Source organism: Rutidosis leptorrhynchoides, chromosome 7, assembly GCF_046630445.1.
Source record: "Rutidosis leptorrhynchoides isolate AG116_Rl617_1_P2 chromosome 7, CSIRO_AGI_Rlap_v1, whole genome shotgun sequence".
Lineage (NCBI taxonomy): Eukaryota > Viridiplantae > Streptophyta > Magnoliopsida > Asterales > Asteraceae > Rutidosis > Rutidosis leptorrhynchoides.
The window spans coordinates 334,126,480-334,150,601 of NC_092339.1; the positions used below are offsets into that span (position 1 = coordinate 334,126,480).

The 24,122-nt window shown below is 33.8% G+C and overlaps 2 protein-coding genes across 2 annotated transcripts; both read left to right on the forward strand.

Moving 5' to 3' along the window:
• Positions 1-8,728: 8,728 nt before the first annotated feature.
• Positions 8,729-9,217, forward strand: LOC139860317 (uncharacterized). Its single transcript, XM_071849084.1, has one exon. It carries the CDS (start codon positions 8,729-8,731, stop codon positions 9,215-9,217), a length of 489 nt encoding a protein of 162 aa, XP_071705185.1.
• A 1,628-nt stretch (positions 9,218-10,845) lies between these two features.
• On the forward strand, positions 10,846-11,988 carry LOC139858691 (delta(12) fatty acid desaturase DES8.11-like). The gene has a single exon (XM_071847527.1). The coding sequence runs from the start codon at positions 10,846-10,848 to the stop codon at positions 11,986-11,988; it is 1,143 nt and encodes a 380-aa protein (XP_071703628.1).
• The last annotated feature ends 12,134 nt before the right edge of the window (positions 11,989-24,122 follow it).

The following is a 24,122-nucleotide window of genomic DNA, read 5'->3' on the forward strand; positions in this document are numbered from 1 at the left end:
GTTGAATCAGCCCGCGCGATGCGGCGAGACCTTTCAGGCTACATATTCGTATTTAACTTAGCGTTATGTATTTACAGAATTAAAAACGCGTTGTTGCGGGTGTGTTTGGATACACGTGGGTAGTACCTAGTATACTTAATGGCGTGCATTTTTTTGACGCCGGGAAAATTGCGTAAAAAAGGGGGACCGAACCATCGATGTGATGTAATTAGTTTGGATTGTTTATCATACGTGCATACATATGTACGGCAGATAACCCGAAATATTTAGCATTTTTTAGAAAGCGTCTGTTTCGCGTGTAGTTAGTTGCGTTGCATTCGTGAAATTATTTCGAGTTGAACGGTGATGTCGGAGAAATTTAACTATTGGCGAGGAGGAAGATACGGCCAGATAAAAATGTTGGTAGAGTTTTTTTAATAAAATAGATTTTTTCACTTTTTACCCCTAAGAAGTTGACACATGTGACATAGTTTAAGGGGGTCTTTTGTAAATTTTTGTTGTTGTAGTTTTGTAGTATTCAAACGACCAAATCTTGTTGGTGTTTTAGTATATATAGAAATAATAATAATAATAATAATAATAATAATAATAATAATAATAATAATAATAAGTAAACTACCTCAAAGAAGTAGCCCTTAAAAGAATAATGCCCAAGTCCGGGTTTGAACTCGCGACCTCTCGTTAACCAGACAAACCCCTGACCATCCCTCTGCCATTTCATTTCTGTTTTTTTTAACCCGAATTATAAACTAGATATCTTTTCTCGTCTGATTCTTCTTCATCCCTAAACTAATCGATTTTTCATCATCTAACATCTCATCATGCACCAATATTTTAAGCTTTAATTAGTATCCACCATCTTTTGAAGTGTAAAGCATTGTCTAATATTCATCATGTGCAATCAAGCATGCACCCATGCGTCAACATGCATGTACCCACCACGTATTCATGTGCCAACCTTGTGCACTGAGCAATTGTTTTCTGCCATGTCATTTTTGCAACACCAATTCTTGAATATATAAGTCAAGTTTATGTAAAACTCGTGCATGTAGGTACCAATATAATACGCAACACCAATTAGGAAAGAACATAGCAGCTGCAAGAATCTCACGATGGATAAATGGTGATTGTTTAGTGATTCATTGTGGTTCGTACATGAAGAAAAGAAATCAGAAAGATAGCAGCGGTTTACGGTGGTGTTGGTTTGGGTTGGATGAAGGTAACGGGGGTGGTGTTTGTGTACCATCCAACAAAAAAAATATGGTGAAGTGTTTCAAGGTGTGGCGAGGGACAGATGTGGTTGGTTTTCATCCAAAGCGAATTAGATGACAGCAGTGGTCATTACAGACAACGATGGGTTTTTGGTTTGTCGAAGGTGTCTTGTCGATGGTTGTAAAAAAAATAATCCAAACGGGTAGTAGCCAAAGTTCGATCAGACAGGAACATAACAGGTTTGTGGGTTTCTTTTAATGAATGTATTTTTATTCAATTCATGTTGGCTGCAACAATAACTTCAACTTCCTGTTGTTCACCGAGCAGGAATCAAAACAACAAAATAAATAAACTGTGTTTTGGGTTGGTTTTGAAACCTAAGCCCCATTCAATAAGCCCGTTTCAATAAGCCTGTGATTTAATCGGCCTAGCTGTAAATTTCTTAAGCCCAATCTACATAAGCCCACTACGTGTTTTAATCTAGATAGATAGCTGGGGTTTCCTGTCGATTGAAACAGACCCGTATGGAAAAGAAAAAAAAAGGGACGCAATTTGTTGTCTCCTCCTTTACAGCTCATCATCATGTCACATTCCATTATCATATTTAAAATGGACAGATTGACGGCAACTAAATGATAATACTTGGCATAATTTAATAATTCATAAGTATCACCTTTTAAAAAGCAATTGTGTGTGGTGTGGTTCACAACAATTAAACAAATAACCAATAATTGTAGCCTTTATATTAACCACCATTCTCATCCGATTGGCAGACAAAACTACACAAACAACTTCAAGAATGGTTCGAGTAATACAGAAGAAGAATGGTTCGATGGTGATAGATGAAGGGTGGATCAACTTGGGGCTGTTCGGACAAAAACATGATTGAAGGTTTGTGGTTTTGTGTGGGTCTGATCGAACCATCATAAAAATGAAGGCAGCAGTAGTTGGTTATGATGGTGTGAGTGGTTTGAGATGGTGAAGTGGTGAATGAAGCAAGAATATGAGGTGATTTAATATATTTTGTGTCTGCCTGATTATATGTATATTCATAAATCGAGTGGTTTGAGATACTCTTATCTATTCACAGAAACAAAGTAAGAGAAGTAGACAAGTGGGTTTTATGGTGGAGATGGATGAAGTTGTAGTCGTCTGTGATAATCACTCTCCCTCTCCTTGTAATGTAACATGTATGTATACCCATATATAAGGAGAAAGGTGGTGATCGTTGTCGACAGAAGTATTCGAGCCAGGAAAAAGAAAACAAGAAAAATAAAAGTGGATTATGACCTGTAACAAATTCGCACTCTAATCTGTTATTGATTTCTATTCAAATTTGTTTTATATCTGAATTGTATCAATTATAGAATGTAAAAGAGAGAGTAATATAGTAACCAGATTCGATTTCAGTTGTATTTCACTTTCTATACACAGTAATTTATTGTTTTAGTAGGTTGTTTTCTAGTAGCAATTGGAGTCGACAGAATATCACTCAGGAAAGAAAAAAATATAGAAAGAGATTGTAATTTCATTCGTACGATTCTTGATTTGGATATTTAACAAACTGAAGACAGAAAACAAAAATCAATAAAGCTGGATAGGGATTCGATTGCATTGTATAGAGAATAGAGGCAGGAATCAATCTGTATAAAAGAAGAAACAAAAAAAATGAAAAGCAGATAGAGACCCTAAACTGATTTTGTTTAAGTCTGTATCATTTTTTTAAAAAAAAATTATTAATTAATGACTACAATTACCTTAATAATAATCAAAATGCTAATAATAATAATAGAACTAATAATAATAATATTAATAATAATAATATCCAAATAATACTAATAATAATAAGAATAATGATTAAAAGTAATAGGAATAATGATAATAATAATTTTTGAATAAAAATGATAATTTTTAGTACTAATAATGATATAACAAATTACATGTGTTAACTTTCATATATTATATATTGAAAATAATAAAAATAACTAATACTGATTTTTATATTAATAATGAAAGTAATAATAATATTAGTATAAAAATTATATTTTAACTTGTAACTACATTTAATATATTAATATTACAATTTATTAATTATGTAATTATATCATTCATTATATGATAACATTCTTTGAATATTTGATACTTATACATTTTATATATATTACATTTATATATATATATATATATATATATATATATATATATATATATATATTTATTTACAAGTACATGTTCGTGAATCGTCGGGAATGGTCGAAGATCAAATGAATATATGAAACAGTTCAAAAATTTTGAGACTCGGCCTAACAGACTTTTCTTATCATGTCAAAAATATTAAATCGTATCGAGAGTTTGATTTAACATTAGTCGAAATTTTCCGGGTCATTACAAAATCTAAAGGGGATAATCATAGAGGTTGAAAATTGGATTAAATTGGTACTCAGTTTTCAACTATTTTTGTGAGATTATAATGAATACTTTTACTATCTTTGTTTCTTTTATTGTTTCCATGAACATGCTAGGCTAAACCCTTGAGTGTTTGCTTTAATGTAAGACTTTTGATGATGTATTGCACATATTTTAATGATTATTGATGTTTTTATATTTAATTGATTGAGTTCTCTCACAGGTCCACTGTTATGATTGTTTATATGCCTTAATTTGATCATATGGATTGTTACTAGTTAATGTGAGTTGATTAGTGATTAAAAATCTATACTTCAACACTTAGGTGATCTAGACAATTGTATGTGAGTGCAACTAGTGATTAAATTGCATTGTGATAACATAATCGCGTAGTTTGTTTTGAGTAATCGAAATAAACTAGGTTTAAGTGAGTTCAACCAAGAGAGAATGTTAATAATTAAAAGGGTAAATTGAACCATGAATGATGTTTATGTGAGTTTAGTGAATTCATTAGGTTTTAGTTCATTGATATTGTGAAATTGAAGTGAGCTACTTACTTATGACTATTTGAAAATTGATTTAATCGTTAACAAGCAATCTTAGTCAATTGTCAAGCATTAAAGTGAACATTGTTTCATCCATATGAATTTTGTTTATTTACTTTTCGTTATTAGTTTAATTATAAAACTCCCCCTTTTTGTAGTTTACTTTAGAATAATTAATAGTTTTTAATTCTGAAACAACTGATTTCTGTGGAACGGATATGTACTTGCTAAATCTTTTCTGCATTAATCAGGATTAGTTGCCTGATTCATGTGTTAAAACCATTTAGTTAGTATAAATAATTTAAGTGTGATTTTACACCATCAACGTTCGATAGCATAAATTGGGAATTCTTGATGGAATTATGGAAATTATGGGATTTTGAGTGAAGTGGAGAAAATGGATGCAATCGTGTCTCAAATCGGCATATATCTCGATCCTTGTGAACGACTCTCAAACTAGTGAGTTCAAGTTGGAACGAGGTGTGAGACAAGGTGACCACCTTTCCCCATTCTTCTTCATTATAGCGGCAGAGGGATTGAATGCATTAACCGATGCGGCAGTAAGAAATGACATTTCTTTTGGTGTCAAAATCGAGAGTGACAAAGTACCTATTTCTCACCTCCAATATGCGGATGATACGATTTTTCGGGTTTTGGAATGAGAATTATATAAGGAGCCTTATGAAACTTCTCTAGTGTTTTGAATTAACGACGAGTCATAAAGTAAATTATTATAAAAGTAAATTGTTCGGGGTGGATGTTGACAAATTGGAAATAGAGAACATGGAAAAATTGTTTACTTGTAATGTTGGTACATTTCCCTTTATTTATCCCGATCTCCCGGTGGGTGGTAATATGAATAAATTTGAAAGTTGAAAAACAGTTATAAATAAATTTGAGAAACGTCTTTCTAATTGAGAGGCACGATCGTTGTCATTTGGTAGAAGCTTGACTCTTGTTAAATCAGTGTTACATAGACTTCCATTGTATTACTTCTCACTCTTCCATACCCCCCGCCATGTGTGTTAAAAAAATTTGAGTGTTGTGACGCCCCGTACAAAACCATCATGTACGAATCGTCAACAACAGGTCCATTATACGGTATAATACTACATGCTGTTTTAAAACAAGTTTTGTATTCAAAAAGGATAACGTTTACAAAAGATAACGTGACACAAAGGTCGCTACAAGCCATTATTCAAATAACATAAGTTGTGAATGCAAGATAAAAGTTCCATGATTGAGACATCTCTAAGTAATGCAGTGGAAGTCTAATACAGTGATTCTGTAACATCAAGTCTATAACACCAAGACAACAAGTCTAACAGCAGAAGCAACAACGTCTAAGCACCTGAGAAATACACGCTTAAAAGTCAACACAAATATTTGTGAGCTATAGTTTGTTTGTATTCAGTAATGTAATGTAGACCACGAGATTTCGTATTTCAAAACAGTATGAAAAGTATATGCTTATCCGTGGGCACCCGGTAACTAACTTAACGTAATAATAATACCCCCTAAAAGTACACTTGGCAAGTGCGTATGTCCTCGAAGTATCAAACACCCGTTAAATGCTAGCGCGACTAGCCCGAGTGGGGATGTCAAACCCTATGGATCCATATCTAATATTCGCGTTCACCGGTTCAAAAACCAATGATCAAACATTACCGTGCTAAGGGGAATCTTTGTGCCGTTATATCACCCACACATATATAAAGTTTAAGTACTCGTGTCTAGTATGCAAAACATAAAAAGCGCATGTATTCTCAGTCCCAAAAATAGTAAAGTAAAAAGAGAAGCTATAACTCATAGTGAATAAGCAGTAAAAGTTGATATGAAAAGTATGCAGGTAGTAAGTCGGTCCGAAAGGTCGTCAACCTAAGTCAAAGGTCACTAAATCATTATATTGTCCCAAAAGGTTTAAAAGTACGTAAGTAAAGTCCTAAACATCATCATCGTCATCATCATTCGTAAAAGATAAAGTAAGTTTTCAACAAGAATAGAGATCGAAACAAAAGGCTGACTTCGGATAGTTGCTACGACTTCTATACAAAAAGAAAAGACGTGTGGTCAGTGGCCAAGGCTCCGTATGTGAGTCCTCTAACCGCTATCCAATTTTCAGAACCTAACTCATCTTCGTTTGACCGTGGTGTCGGTTTAAGTGCGAGTAGGTCAGAATTTTTTTCAGCACGTCGTTACAAAGGCGTAGTGACTTTCGGAAGGCTATAAATCCTAAACTGTATATTGGATTTAGGCGAGGCCTAAACGAAAAGTAATCTACTCAAAATGAACTATCTGAAAATCAATTTCTCAGAAGTCCAAGAGTCTGATCAGACCCCAAAAAATAGCAAACAAGTGCTCCGGTGGGTTTCTTGGTGCTTGATGCTCATCACGGTTCTCATCCTTGATGCGTGTAAGCTTCAAGTGTACAACTCTTTGATGTTTTAGCATCACTTTGACCAAGCTTCAACCATGAACACACAACTAAGAGTAAAAGCTATCATTCTATAAGTTTTGAACATCAAGGTTGCCTCTTTATTGCATAAACCCAATAAAACTTCAACCTTTGTCCTTTTTACACAAGTTTATGCATCTTCATCATATGAGATGATGAAGACTTGATCTTTATCATCACAACAATCACAAAAAGGTTCCAAGTAAGTGAGATCTACAATAATAACTTAGATCTCAAGTATTAAGAAAGCTCTAAGCTAGAAAGCTTGGATCTTTACAAGATTAATGAGACCATAAGCTAGAAAGCTAAGATCTAGTAAAAGTAATGAGACCATAAGCTAAAAAGCTAAGATCTTTAACAAAATAATGAAACCATAAGCTAGAAAGCTTGGATCTTTAATGTTCTTGAAGATCCTTAAAGCAAAAGACTAGATCTTCAAGTTACATGAAGATCATAAACACAAGTTTTGATTGTTATAACAAAATAAAGAAATCATAAGCTAGATCTAACAAGTAAAATAAAATTCAAAGCTAGAAAGCTTGAATCTTTCATGTTCTTGAAGGATTCAAACCCAAGTTTGAATCTACAACATATAACAAGATCAAAAAGCTAAAAAGCTAGATCCTTTAATGATGATGATGATGTCGACATTGAGAAGAGAAGAAGAAGAAAATTTAAAACTTACACTTTTTAGAGTGAGAAAGACTAGAGAGAGAATTAGAGAGTAAGTGTGTGTAATTTTGTGAATGAGATCAAGTGTGAAATGTGAGGAATTAGCATGGTATTTATAGGAGGTGATGGGGTGGCAAGGTGGTGGTGGCCGTCGGCCATGGGGGGAACAAGGGGGACAAACTTTTGCTTTTTGATTAATGGTTGTCTAAAGTTGGTGCTTATGTTGGATCCCATGCAACAATTGTGATTATGGTTAACAAAAATGCTAGTATGTTCCCTCTAATAAATAGGCATTTGTCTTACATTTATATGGGTCATAAACTTATTAAAATTAGGCTAATTAAATAGTCCATTAGCTACAGTAGGGTGGGCTTGAGTCCACCAAGGTAGAAAGTCCAACAAGACTAACTAGTGAGCATAAGTAAATTACTAAGCGTAGTTAAGCAACCAAAATCCCAAGTAATTGTTATTAGGAAATAACAATTAGTATTTTGTAGTCATAATATTCCAATTACGACCAAAGTTAAACGTGTACCAAAACATATAGCTCGTTCTCAACGTCAAGTGACACTAACGGTCGTAAAAGCATTCGAGGATCAAGTTAAGTAACTAAGTACTTAATGGCATGTTGTATGGTATAAACGAAGGTAATTAATCATCAAATAAGATCCCAGAATATAATATAGCTCAGTACGCACAAATACGCAGTTTCGCGGAAAGTAACAAGCACAAAAGCAAGTCGAAAAAGTCGGGTCGTTACAAGTGTGTGAGACGTTCTTTTGGGGCAGGTCGAGAAACAAATAAAAAATTGCTTGGGTCAAATGGGAAGAAATTCTTCTTCCTATAGGAAGGGTGGGTTAAACTTGGGTTCACTTAAAAGCAAAAAATTTGACTTTAATCGGCAAGTGGTGGTGGAGTTTATAAACCGAATACAACTCCTTCTGAGTTAAAGTCATCTCGAGTATTTATGGCTCGATGGGTGGTGTCTTAAATTCTAAAATCACCCAATGAGGTTTATATAAATCCGTGTGGTATAATATAGTTGATACTGGAAGGTGCATTGACTCGCTTGGACTTTCCTTCATGAGTTCCTTTGTCAAAGTAATTGGCGATGTAGCTGCTACATATTTTTGAGGGGATATGTGGCTTGGTAACATGGCGCCGGAGAGCTGATTCACTAGGCTTGCTCACCTCGAGTTGGATTTAAATGCAACGATTAATGACAGAATCTCATGGGATGGAGCAAAAAGCGAAGGTAGATGGTGTTCGTCGCGAACACCAGTGGTTCATGCAAAAGGTGAATTAGACGAACTAATGGAGCTCTTGAATACAGTAGTTATCCACCCTCAAATGGTGGATTCATGGAATTGGTCGGCTTGTAACAATAGAAAATTTACTACAAAAGCTCTATCTGATTTGATCAATTTGAAGACACTAAATGCATGTCCAATTGTACAAGAAATGCTTCAAAATAAATGGGTTCCTAAAAAGGTTGGGGTTTTTTGTTTGGAGAGCTTTGAGAAGGCGGTTACCGATGTTGTTGGAATTGGATAAACGAGGGATTGATCTTCATTCGGTTGGATGTCTGCTATGTAATGATGACATTGAGTCAGTGGACCACTCTCTTAGCACATGTAAGGATGTGCTTGAAGCATGGTGTAAAATGTTCGATTGGTGGGGCTTTGGTGGAATGTCAAACGATAATATTGTTGAGCTTCTCAAAGGTAATGTGTGGCAAATAAATTCGGATGTGAGAAAGAATATTTGGCAAGCGGTGACGTGGACGTGTGCCTATCTAATCTGGAAAAATCGGAATCAAAAGTTTTTAAAATCTAAGAGTTGGAATGTCCTGATTGCATCAAGTGAGATTCAAGTTAAGAGCTTTGAATCTATCGCAAAGAGGTGCAAACAAAAATCCATCGATTGACGTAGTTGGCTTCATAATCCACATTAGTCTCTTGTTGTGATGTAATAGGTTAAGGTATTGTTACCACCGAAGCTTGGCTTGAGTGGTATGGGGTGGGATTCAACTTGGGGTACTGTCAACCCAGGTTCAATTCTCACTCCAAGCAGGAAATTTCCAACCTTTGATGGTACTGCCAACATCAATGCGATTTGGGAAGGTCTCTGGGGGGTTTTTTCAACCTTCGATGGTACTGCCAATATCGTTGCGAATTGGGTTTCCTCCTAACGCGTGTGTGGGTGAAAAATGAGAGTATTCGATGTCGATATCGCCGTTCAAAAAAAAAAAAAGTTGAGGTATTATTGAGTTGCTACCTTGGCATCTTAACATCGTGTTAGTATTTTGAGTCTAAATGTGTGTACTAATGCATCTCGAGTATGTAGGTTCACAATGAGCTGTTAGCTGTTCGTGTATCTTTTCTCTAATAAAATGCTACATTTCAAAAAAATAATTTTGAATAAACAACGTACATCTCAACTACTCTGTACTAAATTACTTTGTGATAATCAGAAGATCAATGAGAGTAGCTGACAGTAGCGGACATGATCAAAAAAGTTGTCAAAAACACTGAAATCGATATCAGTTTAAAATACATTCTAAACGCTATCTTAATTGTCACATGGAGTTTTTGGCGTTTATTTGTGAGACAGATTATGACAAACTGATGATTGTTGAAGAAATGCGTGGTTGTATTAGAAAATATTATTTGTTTTAATTACTTTTTATTTGTCAATATACCTTATTTTTTAATATAAATGACATCGTGGTACATATGATTCTAATTTTTTTTTTATTGACGCTAGTTTGACGTTATTTATATTATATTATAGTATATGATATAAAACATCGACCAATAAAACAAAATTTGTGTCGTTAGAATTAACAATTTAACAAAACGAAGAAGGATTGTCCTACTGGCCCACTGAATTGTCCAACGAAGTACATTACCTGGGTTCAATTTCTGACTATGTCAATCGCTCAGAAATTGAGTGTGGCCACAGGGTGCGCGCAATACGCAATTCACCCGGTATTAGGTCTCGCGCTCGGGGGCTTGATTATTTGAGGGTTACCCTCTATGAGAGAGCCAATATTCTCGTCCATATGGAGGTTTCTTCTAATAAAAAAATTAACAATTTAACAATTAATGTTATTAGTAGAGTATAATGCATAGCTTATAGAAAGCACACAAATCACAATGATAAAAGCGGAAAACAAGTAAAGACAAAACAAAAGTAGTTGCAAGTAAGGAGACAAAACAAAAGTATAATGCATAGCTTATAGGTTTTTTTTTTTTATTTTTTATTTTTTTTTTTGAGATTTATTAAAATAGGAGGGAGTGACTAGTAAGTAAAAGTCAGCAGCCAGCACACAAAGTTCAACCTCCGTTATAAGTCTATAAAAGGAACTTCTCAACATAACTTAAGGATCCATAAACTACAACCTCAAAACATCTTACAAAGGTATGTCTGTTTTCTACCTAGTCTTATCTTGAAATCAAGAATCTATACATAATTTGCCTTTCAAAAAACAATCTATACATAGTTTTGTACTACTAAACTCATATCTTCTTTGATATACAGCTAGCTTGAACCATGGGTGCTGGTGGACGGATGAATGTTGCTAAACCAGAAGATAAACCACTCGCTTTCAAACGCGTCCCAGTCTCAAAACCTCCATTCGAACTAAGCGATCTCAAAAAAGCGATCCCACCACACTGTTTCAAGCGTTCGCTAGTACGCTCATTCGCAGCTGTTTTTCGCGATTTCATCATCATTGGCGCCTTATACTATCTAGCCGATAATTTCATTCCTATGCTCCCTAAACCCTTATCATACGTTGCGTGGCCCGTTTATTGGTTCTTTCAAGGAGCTTATCTCATGGGCCTATGGGTCATAGGCCACGAATGCGGTCATCACGGGTTTAGTGACTACCCGTGGCTAAACGACACCATTGGGTTCATTGTCCACTCTTTAATCCTAACACCATATTTCGGATTCAAATATAGCCATCGTACACATCACGCTAACACAAATTCAATTGAATATGACGAGGTTTGGATCCCCAAACGCAAGTCCGATAAGCTTTACTCCGAAATTTTAAACAACCCTACGGGCGCTTTCATTGTGTTTGTGTTCAAGATCGTTCTTGGTTTCCCATTATACTTCGTATTCAATCTTTATGGACGAAAATACGAAAAGGGAATCACGAGCCATTTCTATCCGTACAGTCCCATCTTCAATGATAGCGAACGATTTCAGATTTTTTTGACCGATTTAGGAGTTTTCGGGACATGTTACTTGGTTTACAAAATGGCTGCAATCAATGGTACACAATGGATGATGAACATTTATGGAATGCCTATTTTATTCATGAGTGGTTTCTTTATTTTACTAACATATTTACATCACACACATCCTTCGATTCCTCATTACGATTCAACCGAATGGGATTGGTTAAGAGGTGCTTTAGCAACGGTCGATAGAAACTTTGGATTCTTGAACCACGCGTTCCATGATGTCACTCGGACCCACACCGTGCATCATCTTTTTCCTACGATTCCACATTATCATACTTTTGAGGCTAGGGAAGCTGTGAAGCCGATTTTGGGTGAGTACTATAAGTACGATGATACACCGATTCTAGAGGCTGTTTGGAGGGAGACGAAAGATTGTATATTTATCGAACCCGATGAGGTTAATGGGGAGAAGAAGGGTATCTACTGGTTTTACAAATAGACAATAATAACCAAATGGATTAGCTAAGTTACATATGATCAAAATGTTGTGAAAGTTATGTACTTTGTCTTTTGTTTTTACTTTGCATAATAAAATAATAAATTTAATTCAAATTATCATATGAGTTTATCATATGAGTAACTTGTCATTACGGTTCCTCTTGTTTTAGCAATGTGATATGAATCAGCTCAATATGCCTCCTGTTTTTGCTATGTGATACTAAATTATTATAGTATACAAATACAAATGCTTTAACAGAAGTATAATTATAATTGCTAGTTAATAAAAAAGTAACAGATGTTATGAAAGTTAATCGAGTAGTTGACAGTGTTTGACAGTTTGACTGAAATTGTCACAATTAACATCTTCTAACTAAGGGATTATATATCGAGAGAGGCCACCCAAGTTCATCGTTTTGTATTTTTAGGCCACCCATATTTAAAAATAATTTTGTAGGCCACCCAAAATTATCTTTTCATGTTTATAAGTCACCTATATTCGAAAATGATTTTGTAGGTAATCCAAGTTCGTGTGTTATTCCATCGGTATCAAATCTGGCTAAAATCTCATTTATTAAAATGTAAAAAATAACACAAATAACCAAGTTTTTATTAATTAACATTATTCATATGATGATTAGTTCATACCAACTACATAAGTATTTACGTGTTTTTATAATTTTTTACAAAGAGTTGTAGTCGGATTTGATATATATGTAACATACGAATTTGAATGGCCTACAAAATCATTTTCACATATGGGTAGTCTACAAACACGAATAGTTAAACTTGGATGACCCACAAAATCATTTTCAAATATGGGTGGCCTACAAATACAAAACAATAAACTTTGGTAGCCTTCCGATATATAATCCCTTTAACTAAATTCCAAACTCGGGGTTGTTGTATGCACATGCGATAAGAGTAGTTTGTGCGCGGCCCATTCCCCGGCCCAATAATAATAATAACAATGTATTGATATGGTGCACATGTGATTGCGTGTCAGTTTAATTAAGATAAAATTAATCAGAATCCCTCTATTATATTTCTTAAACAATATGTATATAAATTGCCCTCTAATCACTCATTTATATTTTTTAAACAGTATGTATATAAATTGTCCTCTAATTACGCACCACGCACCGTGCGTGATGACATGTGCGTGGGGTGTGTGTTACTGAGATAATAATTGATAGAGTCTGTTAACTGGCGCAATACACACCAAATTTCACTCACTGTGCATGGTGGGTGGTTCACCAGAACTTTAAATGATCGTATATTTTGATTTCGTGCTTCGATTGTGACTGTTTTTTAAATCATGTATTTTCTCAAGATCTATTCATGGAAAAGCTGCTAACGTGTAATGAAAATTTTTGAAATTATACCTCGTATTGTGATATGTAAACCTAGCAAATGTTCGATTTTCTAAATGTGTTGCTTGTTCAAATTGATTGAGGGTTTCGTGTACTTTTAGTCAACCTTGGTAATAAAATTAAGAGATTACAAATTATAATATTCTATAGCAAATTATGAGCGGTCAAAATATGCTTAAAAGTAAAAATCGACAACAAAAGTTAAAATTGAAGGTCTTCGAGGCCGAATTTTTTTTTAAAAAAACATTAAACGAATCGCCTACGGTGGTTTGCCTAAGATAGTTCTCAAAAAAATACACAATTTCAAAAAAACGTTGACTAAATCAGAGCTACGGATCAAAATATATGACCATTCAATGTTTTAGTTCAACTCACACCACACTCGTGTTTGGTGCATGTTGCAAAGATAATAGGTTGTCTCGGTGAATATCTCAGTAACATGCACAAGGCACCAAGCACCACGCAGGGTGTGTGGTTCGTGAAGAGTGGGTATTTTCGTGAATACGATTTTGAGGACATATTGTTAAGCACTTTGAGAAAAATGATGTTAGAAATCAGGTTATGAATTGACTGCCGGATTCGTTCTTGAATCGTGTAATCACTTTCTCTATAAAGTATTTCGACCCTACGATTGCCTTGGTTGCACGAAATCTTTACAGGGATAAGACAAGAACGCAATCAGTGTTTTTGGCAATGAAATCACTGATCAAATTGTTAGAGAGTATGTGTGTGTTTTCTATTTGTTAAAAAAAAATGAAAGCAAAACCATATTCCTATATTTATAGGAAGCGAAAAGGTGCGAGTGAAAGTACGCAACCTTTCAACCAAAGGATGTAACCCTTCAACGAAAAGACGCAACCCTTCATTTACATCTTTTAGAAATAACATCACTCTTCATGAAGAGATGTAACCATTCGTGGTTACCTTTCCATGAAAAGATGTAATTTCTAATACCTTATCGAATTAACCCGAACGAGCGTGCACTCCGCACTCTCCAAACTCGTCATTGAGCTTAATTCGATAAGCCTTTGCTTTCTAGTAAATCTCAATTAACTAAAATGACTGTTGATAACACTAAAATCACCAACAAATCCCCCCCATTTTAGTGTAATCCTTGATTTACTAAAATAATTAAACAAACAGAACAAACTAATGCATAAATGAAAATGTTTTAGAAATTGAATTTTCACTTAGTATAATATTTACGAGAATTCGAGTATCAGGGTGTTTCAGAAATTGAACCCTTCCACTCATATGAAAACTATAAAATATTATACACATCAGTTTCTTACATATCCCTAAGACAATCTTGACACTATTATAAGCCATGTGTCCCAATCCTTCAGTGAACATATTGGCAGCTAAGTCCAAAGCTCCATTGAAGCGGCAAAACTTCATGTTCACATAGGTAGTTCTTTTACATCTTGCACCCGCATTTGCAATTTTTCAAAAGAACTATTAAGAAGTTAAACTTCAACCTAACTCCACTTACGGGTCTAAACACCTACTTTGGGATCTGTATATTTATGTGTTTCAATCTTCAGAAAGTAAGCTTACCTCATTGAATTCAGCTCCTAGCATTGTACTAGAAAGGAATTGGGCGTCTCACTTTGGAAGATTTGGTTGGACTTCAATCCCACATCGTTAGCCAACATTTGCCCGCTTCCGGCTAATGCTTTTGTCAAGTGATCCGTCAAACTTTGTTGTGACCCAACAAAATCCACATATATCACTTTATTCGTGATCAACTCACTTTAATCTCATTCATTATGACTTCAATCAATTTTTTCTTTTGTAATCCTTATATCCAAGGACTTACTAAATTCTCATATGACCATAAGAAACCCGTACGTACTTAAAATTAATTGATTGATCAGTCAGTGTGTATGTCCACTTTTCACGGACTCACCAGTGTAAACCTATAATTTGTACACCCTTGATAATGTATCCCCATTATCCTTATGCACACAATTATACCATTACATTGGATGATGAGATTATAATTATAAACATACCTTAGTCAGTCCACTTCTAGAACCAAGAAGTAATGACAATTTAGTTTATAATGTCAATAGTCTCAACATCAACCTTTTGATTTAAGATATCTCATCTATACCAAGTGTAAATCCAACAACTTGTAGATGTATCATCTTTTGATCAATAGTGAACTCAATACAATTTCAATATACTTTAAGAAATTACATTGTGAATTAAACCATAACCCATGGTTGGCTTTTACAAGTAAAATACTTAAGCCCCATTACAATGATTTTCACTAGACCATGCTCAATCTTTCTAACACCTTGCTATATTAGTCACTCGATGTAATTACATACATCATACCACCAATTTCCAAAGCTAACCGGTGTTTGAAACAACTAAGCAACATCTAATTCTTATTTCATATTAAACATATTAGTTTCACTAACTTGTACCATCTTGATGAATAATCAAATAGTCTGTGGACATTAATCACATGAAAACAAATGAATAAAGAATTCATATTTATTTTAATTTGTGCATAACAATCCAGAGTTAATACTCCACAATGCATACCATCACATATTAATCTGTCTCATTGAATAAAAATATTCCTCAAGAGACCATGACTAAAATTATAGTTGTATGCATTATCAAATTCATGGATTAAATTCAATCACAGACCCTTCAAGTAAATACACTTAAGGGATCCATTTACCGACCTATTAAATCCCACAAGTCAAACAACACCTTTTGGCGGATTCTCAAAAGAGATAAAACATATATTTTATAGAAAAATATTTGTAACCATTAGCCACCAAATAGCAATTTAACCGACTCCATTTCATTGATGTTTGCCAAGCGGTGACACCAACCGACATAAAACACCAGGTTTCATTATTTGACAATCAACTATTTTGTGGACAACAACACTCGCATAATGAATCAATGGATAAAACTTCTTGTTTATTTTATTTGAAGCAACACAAATACCCACTTTACAAAGTCAATCGTTGCACTTTTCCAGTGGTTTATGACTTTTCACTAACCGTCATATATGTTACCGATTGTTATCAATTGAACCGTTGTGACTTATTAACAATCACAACTTCTAACAACCAATAACTACAATTAACTAACAAGAAGAAATAACTATCCATATAGTAACTACCATCTTGTGAGTGCTTATTGTTAAATGTAATACTAACAGTAACCAACTATAACAATCAAGGTTGAAACCTATCAATTGTGAAATAGATTTTGGATAAAAGCTGTTATATACCGTTTGACCACCTTTTGTACAAAATGGTATGAAGACACCGTATGACTCAAAAGGATTTATTTAGTATAATATTAATCCTCATACGTTGGATCATGTTTAGAAAATCTATTATCATCTCCATGTAGACATACATGCATGATTGCCGTATGCAATACTAACCCACCGAAATGTCTAACGACAAAATCTCTTTTAATTGGTCATATGTAAATATGAATGAAATAGAACAAAATATGCATACGGTGACATGTAACTCAATCCACCACATCATGATTTAAATTCCAGATTAATTAAGTGGATATACATGTAATTAATCTTTATATGCATTATATCATGATAAAATAATATAGAGTAAAAGAAAGGAAATTGTGTACTTGTGTGATATCAACGTAATCTGATGATGATGCTTTCCATTTCTTTTGTTTGTATCCACATGAACTTCTCCACAAGTCTCTTTATTTATTCCGAAGCAATTATAGAAAAGCCATATTGCCAGAGATCCATCAACGATTCATCCATGCAATTGGTTCATTGATGAGTTCCATAATTAAAATGGAGATAAAACCGTCCACCGACTAATCAATCAATATAAAATTGATATAGACTCAAAATTCATTTTGTTTCGGTATTTTAACAAATCTATTACCACCAATGGCCTAACTTGCTTTCAATTTGTATCATGGTCAATAAGTTGACCAATATCTTATCTGAGATCCAAATTTGAAGGATCCTATAATTACATAGACGCAAATTCTATTTTACTCCCATTTAGACAGTATGAACACTGCCATATATTCCATGATCATTATCACGAATATCAACAAATACTTTATAGATTTGTTAGAAATCAGGGTATGAATTGACTGCCGGATTCGTTCTTGAATCGTGTAATCACTTTCTCTATAAAGTATTTCGACCCTACGATTGCCTTGGTTGCACGAAATCTTTACAGGGATAAGACAAGAACGCAATCAGTGTTTTTGGCAATGAAATCACTGATCAAATTGTTAGAGAGTATGTGTGTGTTTTCTGTTTGTTAAAAAAAAAATGAAAGCAAAACCATATTCCTATATTTATAGGAAGCGAAAAGGTGCGAGTGAAAGTACGCAACCTTTCAACCAAAGGATGTAACCTTTCAACGAAAAGACGCAACCCTTCATTTACATCTTTTAGAAATAACATCACTCTTCATGAAGAGATGTAACCATTCGTGGTACCTTTCCATGAAAAGATGTAATTTCTAATACCTTATCGAATTAACCCGAACGAGCGTGCACTTCGCACTCTCCAAACTCGTCATTGAGCTTAATTCGATAAGCCTTTGCTTTCTAGTAAATCCCAATTAACTAAAATGACTGTTGATAACACTAAAATCACCAACAAATAAGGCATTTCTCCAATTTCCCATTACTAAATTATGCAATACAAATTGTATTGATTAATTCTTTGATGCTTGTAACGTGTATTGTCATTCAAGAAGTTTGAATATGTTTATAACGAAGTCGGATATTACATATTTCATCAAGAATACTAAATAATTTTAGCATATAATATAAATTTGTATTACGTTGGTAATATCCCAAACAAGATAGGGGAAGACACAATACGCAGATGACACAAAATGTTTGTGGAGTAGAGTAAGAATAATGATTACAGTCTTATGAAGTTACTCAAATGTATATAGAAGGTTTTTGAGGGGTTTTTTTTTGAACGGCCACTGACGGGGGTTCGAACGCGATGTCGGAACCCACCCACCCGATCATCAGATGAATCATTACAGTCCTACCGCCCCTCAGGTGGAAACCCTCACGGCGAATTCATACGGGCATCGCGTATGGTTAAACCTCATCAGGTGAGGCTCGAACGCAAGACGTTCGAGACCACTGAGGCCCAAGAAGTGGGCGGGTAACCTCGAGGGAAATATTTTGCAGCTCATGGGGGTTGAACCCCTAACCTCCCTGATGGAAGTTCGGTCACCACCAATACACCAACACCTTGACGTCTGACGTTTCCGAGTTAGAAGTCAATTTCCAAAAAGGTCATCTTTATGGGGTAGGGGTTGATAAGGAAGAAGTCTTACGTTTGGCAATCCGTGTTAGATGTAATGTTGGCGAATTTTCATTTATATATCTCGGTCTTTCATCAAACCAAAATGAATAACATTAGAAACTGGAAACTTTTTGTCGAGAAATTTCAAATAAGACTTTTAGATTGGAAGGATAGATCGAAGTCATTTGTTAGACGCTTAACATTTGTCAAGTCGATCCTTAGTAGTAAACCGTCGTATTACTTTTCACTTTTCCGTGCCCCTTCGCATGTGATCAGAATACAAGAGGATGTGAGACATAATTTCTTTTAGGTGGGTCGGGTGAGGATACGAAAATGACTTTGGTCAATTTAGATAGTATTTTTTTTATCTTACGGTGTGACGATCCGGCAATTTCCGACCAAATTTAAACTTAATCTTTGAATGATTTCGACACGATAAGCAAAGTCTGTAATGTTGAGTCTCAAAAAGTTTAAAACCGTTTCATATTTGCAATTGACCATTCCCAACGATTCACGAACAATTGTTTGTAAACAAATATGTATATATATAAATATAAGAATATCTAATAATTTGAAATCATAAAATACAATTCAATCATTAGAATTAAAAATGTAAAATAATACAGAATAATTAAGTTGCTATTAAATGAATATATATATATATATATATATATATATATATATATGTATATATATATATATATATATATATATATATACATACTTAATTAATAATTATATGTGTATTGTATATTGTAAAATGTATAAATATTAAATATTAAATATATGTTATTATTAGATATTACATAATTAATAAATTATAATATTAATATATATGTATGTATTAATTAAAATATAGTTATATTAATATTAATATTATTATTGTTATTCCTATTCTTATTATTATTAGTATTGTTATTATTATTTATAACATTTCATTATTAACATACTTATATTTACTAATTAGTAATACTAACATAATAATTCAGATATGAACAAATCTGTTAGACATCTCATCAAATTAATTATACGAATCTATTCAGAGTCAATATGTGTTTTGTTTTTCTTCCCTGTCTTCTCCTCCTGATTGATTCATAATGTCGACACACTAATAATTTAATGAATCCGTGAACGATGTGAATTATTACTAATTAAGATTACTGTGCGCTTTTGACTCCACTCCACTACTTACATAATCCTATATAGACACATATATATGTATGTATCAGCTCCACGAATTAAAAAGAAAGAGAAACCCAAAATCATCTCATTCACATTCGATCAACTGCAACCGAACACCACCTTCATTTTTTTTCTCCTCCACCACACCACCCATCCTCACCTTCCTTCGAACCATCTTTCTTCTCTTTTACTACCACTACAATCACGTGATCACCACCATGAGCAACCATCACTAAGAACCATCGATCATGCTTACGTTGATATTGTTTCCCGTTATAACACCAAGACCCAAAATCCATCACAAATAACAACCACCACAACCATGTTATATGCTGTTGTTCTTACTGCTACGCTGAAGCTGCTTTTTGCGGCTGTCAAACGCCACCAAACATCACCCTAAACCACCTATAACTACCACCCTACAGCACCACTCGAATAACCAACTGTTTTCTGTCTTGATGTTCAAGTAAGATCACCAACAAACAACCATAACCCACTTTCATTCTATTTGTTTTCGAGTTCTTCATCAATGAATAACACGACATCAATCAACCGCTATTACAAATTGTTTTTCTGTTTTCCTTCATGAACTCATCACCACCACCTACAGCCCAACTTCATAATCACCATCCAACACCCATTAACCTGCTGCTACACTTATACTTTTCTGTTTCTTCTGTAAACGAGCACCAACACCATCGTTATATGCTAAACAAAGGGACAAGAGGAAGTAAAGTGACAATTTGGTGTCCTCCTTTTCTTTTGCTTTTAAAAAGTAATAGATACTAATAGCAAGTGGCCTGAGTATCCAAGAAAAAAAAAAATAAAAGGCGTGTATACAATATTTTTTTTACGATCCATTTAAATTAAACAAGGAACCGAATCTTTCTTTTTTCTGTGGTGGGCCGATTTCAACAAAACACAACCACTACTTGTTGTCAATATGCTTGATTTTAGGAGTTTGATTATGTGTAAACCATTCGGTATTATCCAGCTGGTTCCATTATGTTCAGCGAATTTTTTTTTATAAAAGTGAGTCGACTACTTGTGGATGTTAATGAATTGAAAGCCGCTAGATATATTTCAAGTGATACGGGCCTTGTTACATTTTTTTAGTAGGTTTAGGAATATAGACTGTTGGGCCAAATTATAATTTCTGTATTGGGCCGATAAGATGTTAGTGATGGTGATATATAATAATGTTACAGCAAGTTTTTCTTTGACGATTATATGATAATAAAGGTCATAATGATGAATGATGATGGTTATTGTGAATATGATAAGGATCGTGAGAATGATGGTGATGACATACGAAAACATAATGAATGATGATGAGGTTGTGATTCAAGAATGATGGTGACCGTGAATGATAAGGTTTTGATGATGATTAATATCAAGATGATTGATGATGATGATTAGATGATGTAAATGATTATGATTTAGTTATGATCATGATGATTAGATTGTGATTTTATGTTAGATAAAAGATGATGATCCGGGTTGGGATATGAGATGATGAAGATACTAAATGGGTTTTAGGAGAATAAGAAAGAAGCAGAATACTAAAGGTTAAAATGGTTTAAGGGGAAGGTGGTTACAGAAATGAAAGGATAGAGAAGTGGTTAGGGTGTGTGTTTGTGAAACGAGAGGTCAAGGGTTCGAGACTTGGGGGCGACATTGTTATTTTTGTTACAGATATATAAGGCTGGAAGGATGGGTTAAATAAAATAAATATGGGGTTTAAACCAAGATCAAACTAGTAGCTCAATGGTTAAGAACATTATCGGGTTAGTGGGAGGTCACGGGTTCAAACCCGGACTTGGGCATTATTTTTAAGGGCTACTCCTTTGAGGTAGAAATTCTATTATTATTATTATTATTATTATTATTATTATTATTATTATTATTATTATTATTATTATTATTATTATTATTATTATTATTATTATTATTATTATTATTATTATTATTATTATTATTATTATCATTTGTATTAATATTAATATAGATTATCATTACTACTATTATTATTAACATTACTTTATCAAATAAATATAATACATAAAAACATATTTTATACATAATTATATTACATCTTGGAATAAACATACTAACATCAATTATATAAAAATTACATATGACAAATCTTGATTACTTATATACATTTTAATATAACTATATGAATAAATATTAATTTTTATATATAGCATATAATTTAAGATAAATAAAATATATATTGGAATTTAGTAAAAATTATTTATAAACTACAAACAATAAATATATAAATATTATATAATTAATAGGTGAAATTATTTAATTAAAAATACATGTGTTTTAATATTTATATTACTGAAATAGGTTCGTGAATCCGAGGCCAACCCTACATTTTTTCAATACCGTCATATGTATTTTTACTACAAAATACAGTATGGTGAGTTCATTTGATTTCCTTTTACTCTTTACATTTTTGGGACTGAGAATACATGCGCTGTTTCTACAACTGCTTTATTAAATGCTTTTGAAATATATTTTGAACTACGAATACATGAAATACTTTTATAAATGTTTGACGAGATAGACACAAGCAAAACATTCCTTGAATGAATTATTATGCAGACAGAAGTTCTGCAGATTATTATTGAATTATGTGGACATGATAATTGCCACCATTGAATTATGTGGACATGATAATTGCCACCATTGAATTTTGTGGACATGATAATTGCCAACAATTGAAGTGAATGTTATGTATCGAGAGAATGATTTTATACACAGGTTATGTGTATGTTATTTTTTTGCACGAGATATGTGTACGGTTACTAAGATTTATGAAAAATGGATTTCGTACACGAGAAAGGTGTACTGTATTTAAAAGATATCGCATGTACATTACAGGTGGGTGTAGGATTCGGGCCCATTTGTACCATGCAGCATTTAAATCTTGTGGTCTATCAAAATGATGAATTTTATTGTTTTAGGATTAACCTATGAACTCACTAACCTTTTGGTTGACACTTGAAAGCATGTTTATTCTCAGGTATGAAAGAAATCTTCCGCTGTGCATTTGCTCATTGTAAAGACATTATTTGGAGTTGATCATCGCAATGGAACCAGATGTTAGTGACTTCGTCCAGACGGATTAGGACAGGGTATGACATGTGGTATTAGAGCGGTGGTCTTAGCGAACCAGGTCTTGCATTAGTGTGTCTAACTGATAGTTGTTTAGATGCATTAGTGAGTCTGGACTTCGACCGTGTCTGCATGTCAAAAGTTTTGCTTATCATTTTTGTCAAAAATTACCTGCTTATCATTCTTAGGGAATCACTTGCTTATCATTCTTAATCTAAACATATCTTACTGCCTGGATTGCATGAATAGTGTATAGACAAAATTCATATCTTAGCGTATCTGCTACTTTATATCTTAGCGTATCTGTTACTGTAACTTTTCCTGACAGCTTCCGTAGATTCCTCCGTAACTTATGGGATTTTAGCATTATATATGCATATGTAAATTATGTATTGCATGGTACTAATCTACATCCTATAATCTATTTCTTATCAAAAATCCTTCATCTGATCGTACGAGATGAATCCCTCAACCAGTTCGAATTCCTCGGATTCCGACAGCTATTCCGATATGGAGTTTCACCTCAGCTCCGAAAGCAGCATCACCAGAATGAATCAACAAATCAGCCATCCCCAATTCATCTGATGGGTTCGTATTCGACTTAATCAATGGAGACGCAAAGAAGGCGATCCCTTCCACCAACCGAATTCACCTCTTAACGATGAACCTGAAGCGCTTACCGTCGAACCTGTTCGAGACACCATTTTCTCTCTCATATCCGGAGTATCTCGCCACGACTATATCACAAGTCAGATTCTAAACCTTATTCATTTGCTCGTTCCTACCGACAATCATCCCGGAGTAATAAAATCAACGAGTTTCGCGCCCGAGTTGTAGTCTTGAAAAGTATGGTGCAAAACGTACCAGCTTCAGTAACATCACCGGCACCAACATCAATACCTGTACCACTAACAACAACATCTGTAGCACAAACCTCAACATCTCATTCTATACCTCGAGTATAATCATCGTTCTACATGAAGTTCTATATCATTTATCTTCATTCGACATGACGATTATGTAATCTCTAATGTTTTAGAGATTATATATTCTTGTTCTAACGGTAAATCAAATGAGTTTAATATCATATTAACTCATTAAATCCATGATTACATCTGAAGAAAATATATATGTATATATGTT

Excerpts from the sequence above, each read along its gene's own strand:
- LOC139860317 (XM_071849084.1), top strand. The coding sequence starts at position 8,729 with ATGCATGTCCAATTGTACAAGAAATGCTTCAAAATAAATGGGTTCCTA.
- LOC139858691 (XM_071847527.1), top strand. The coding sequence starts at position 10,846 with ATGGGTGCTGGTGGACGGATGAATGTTGCTAAACCAGAAGATAAACCA.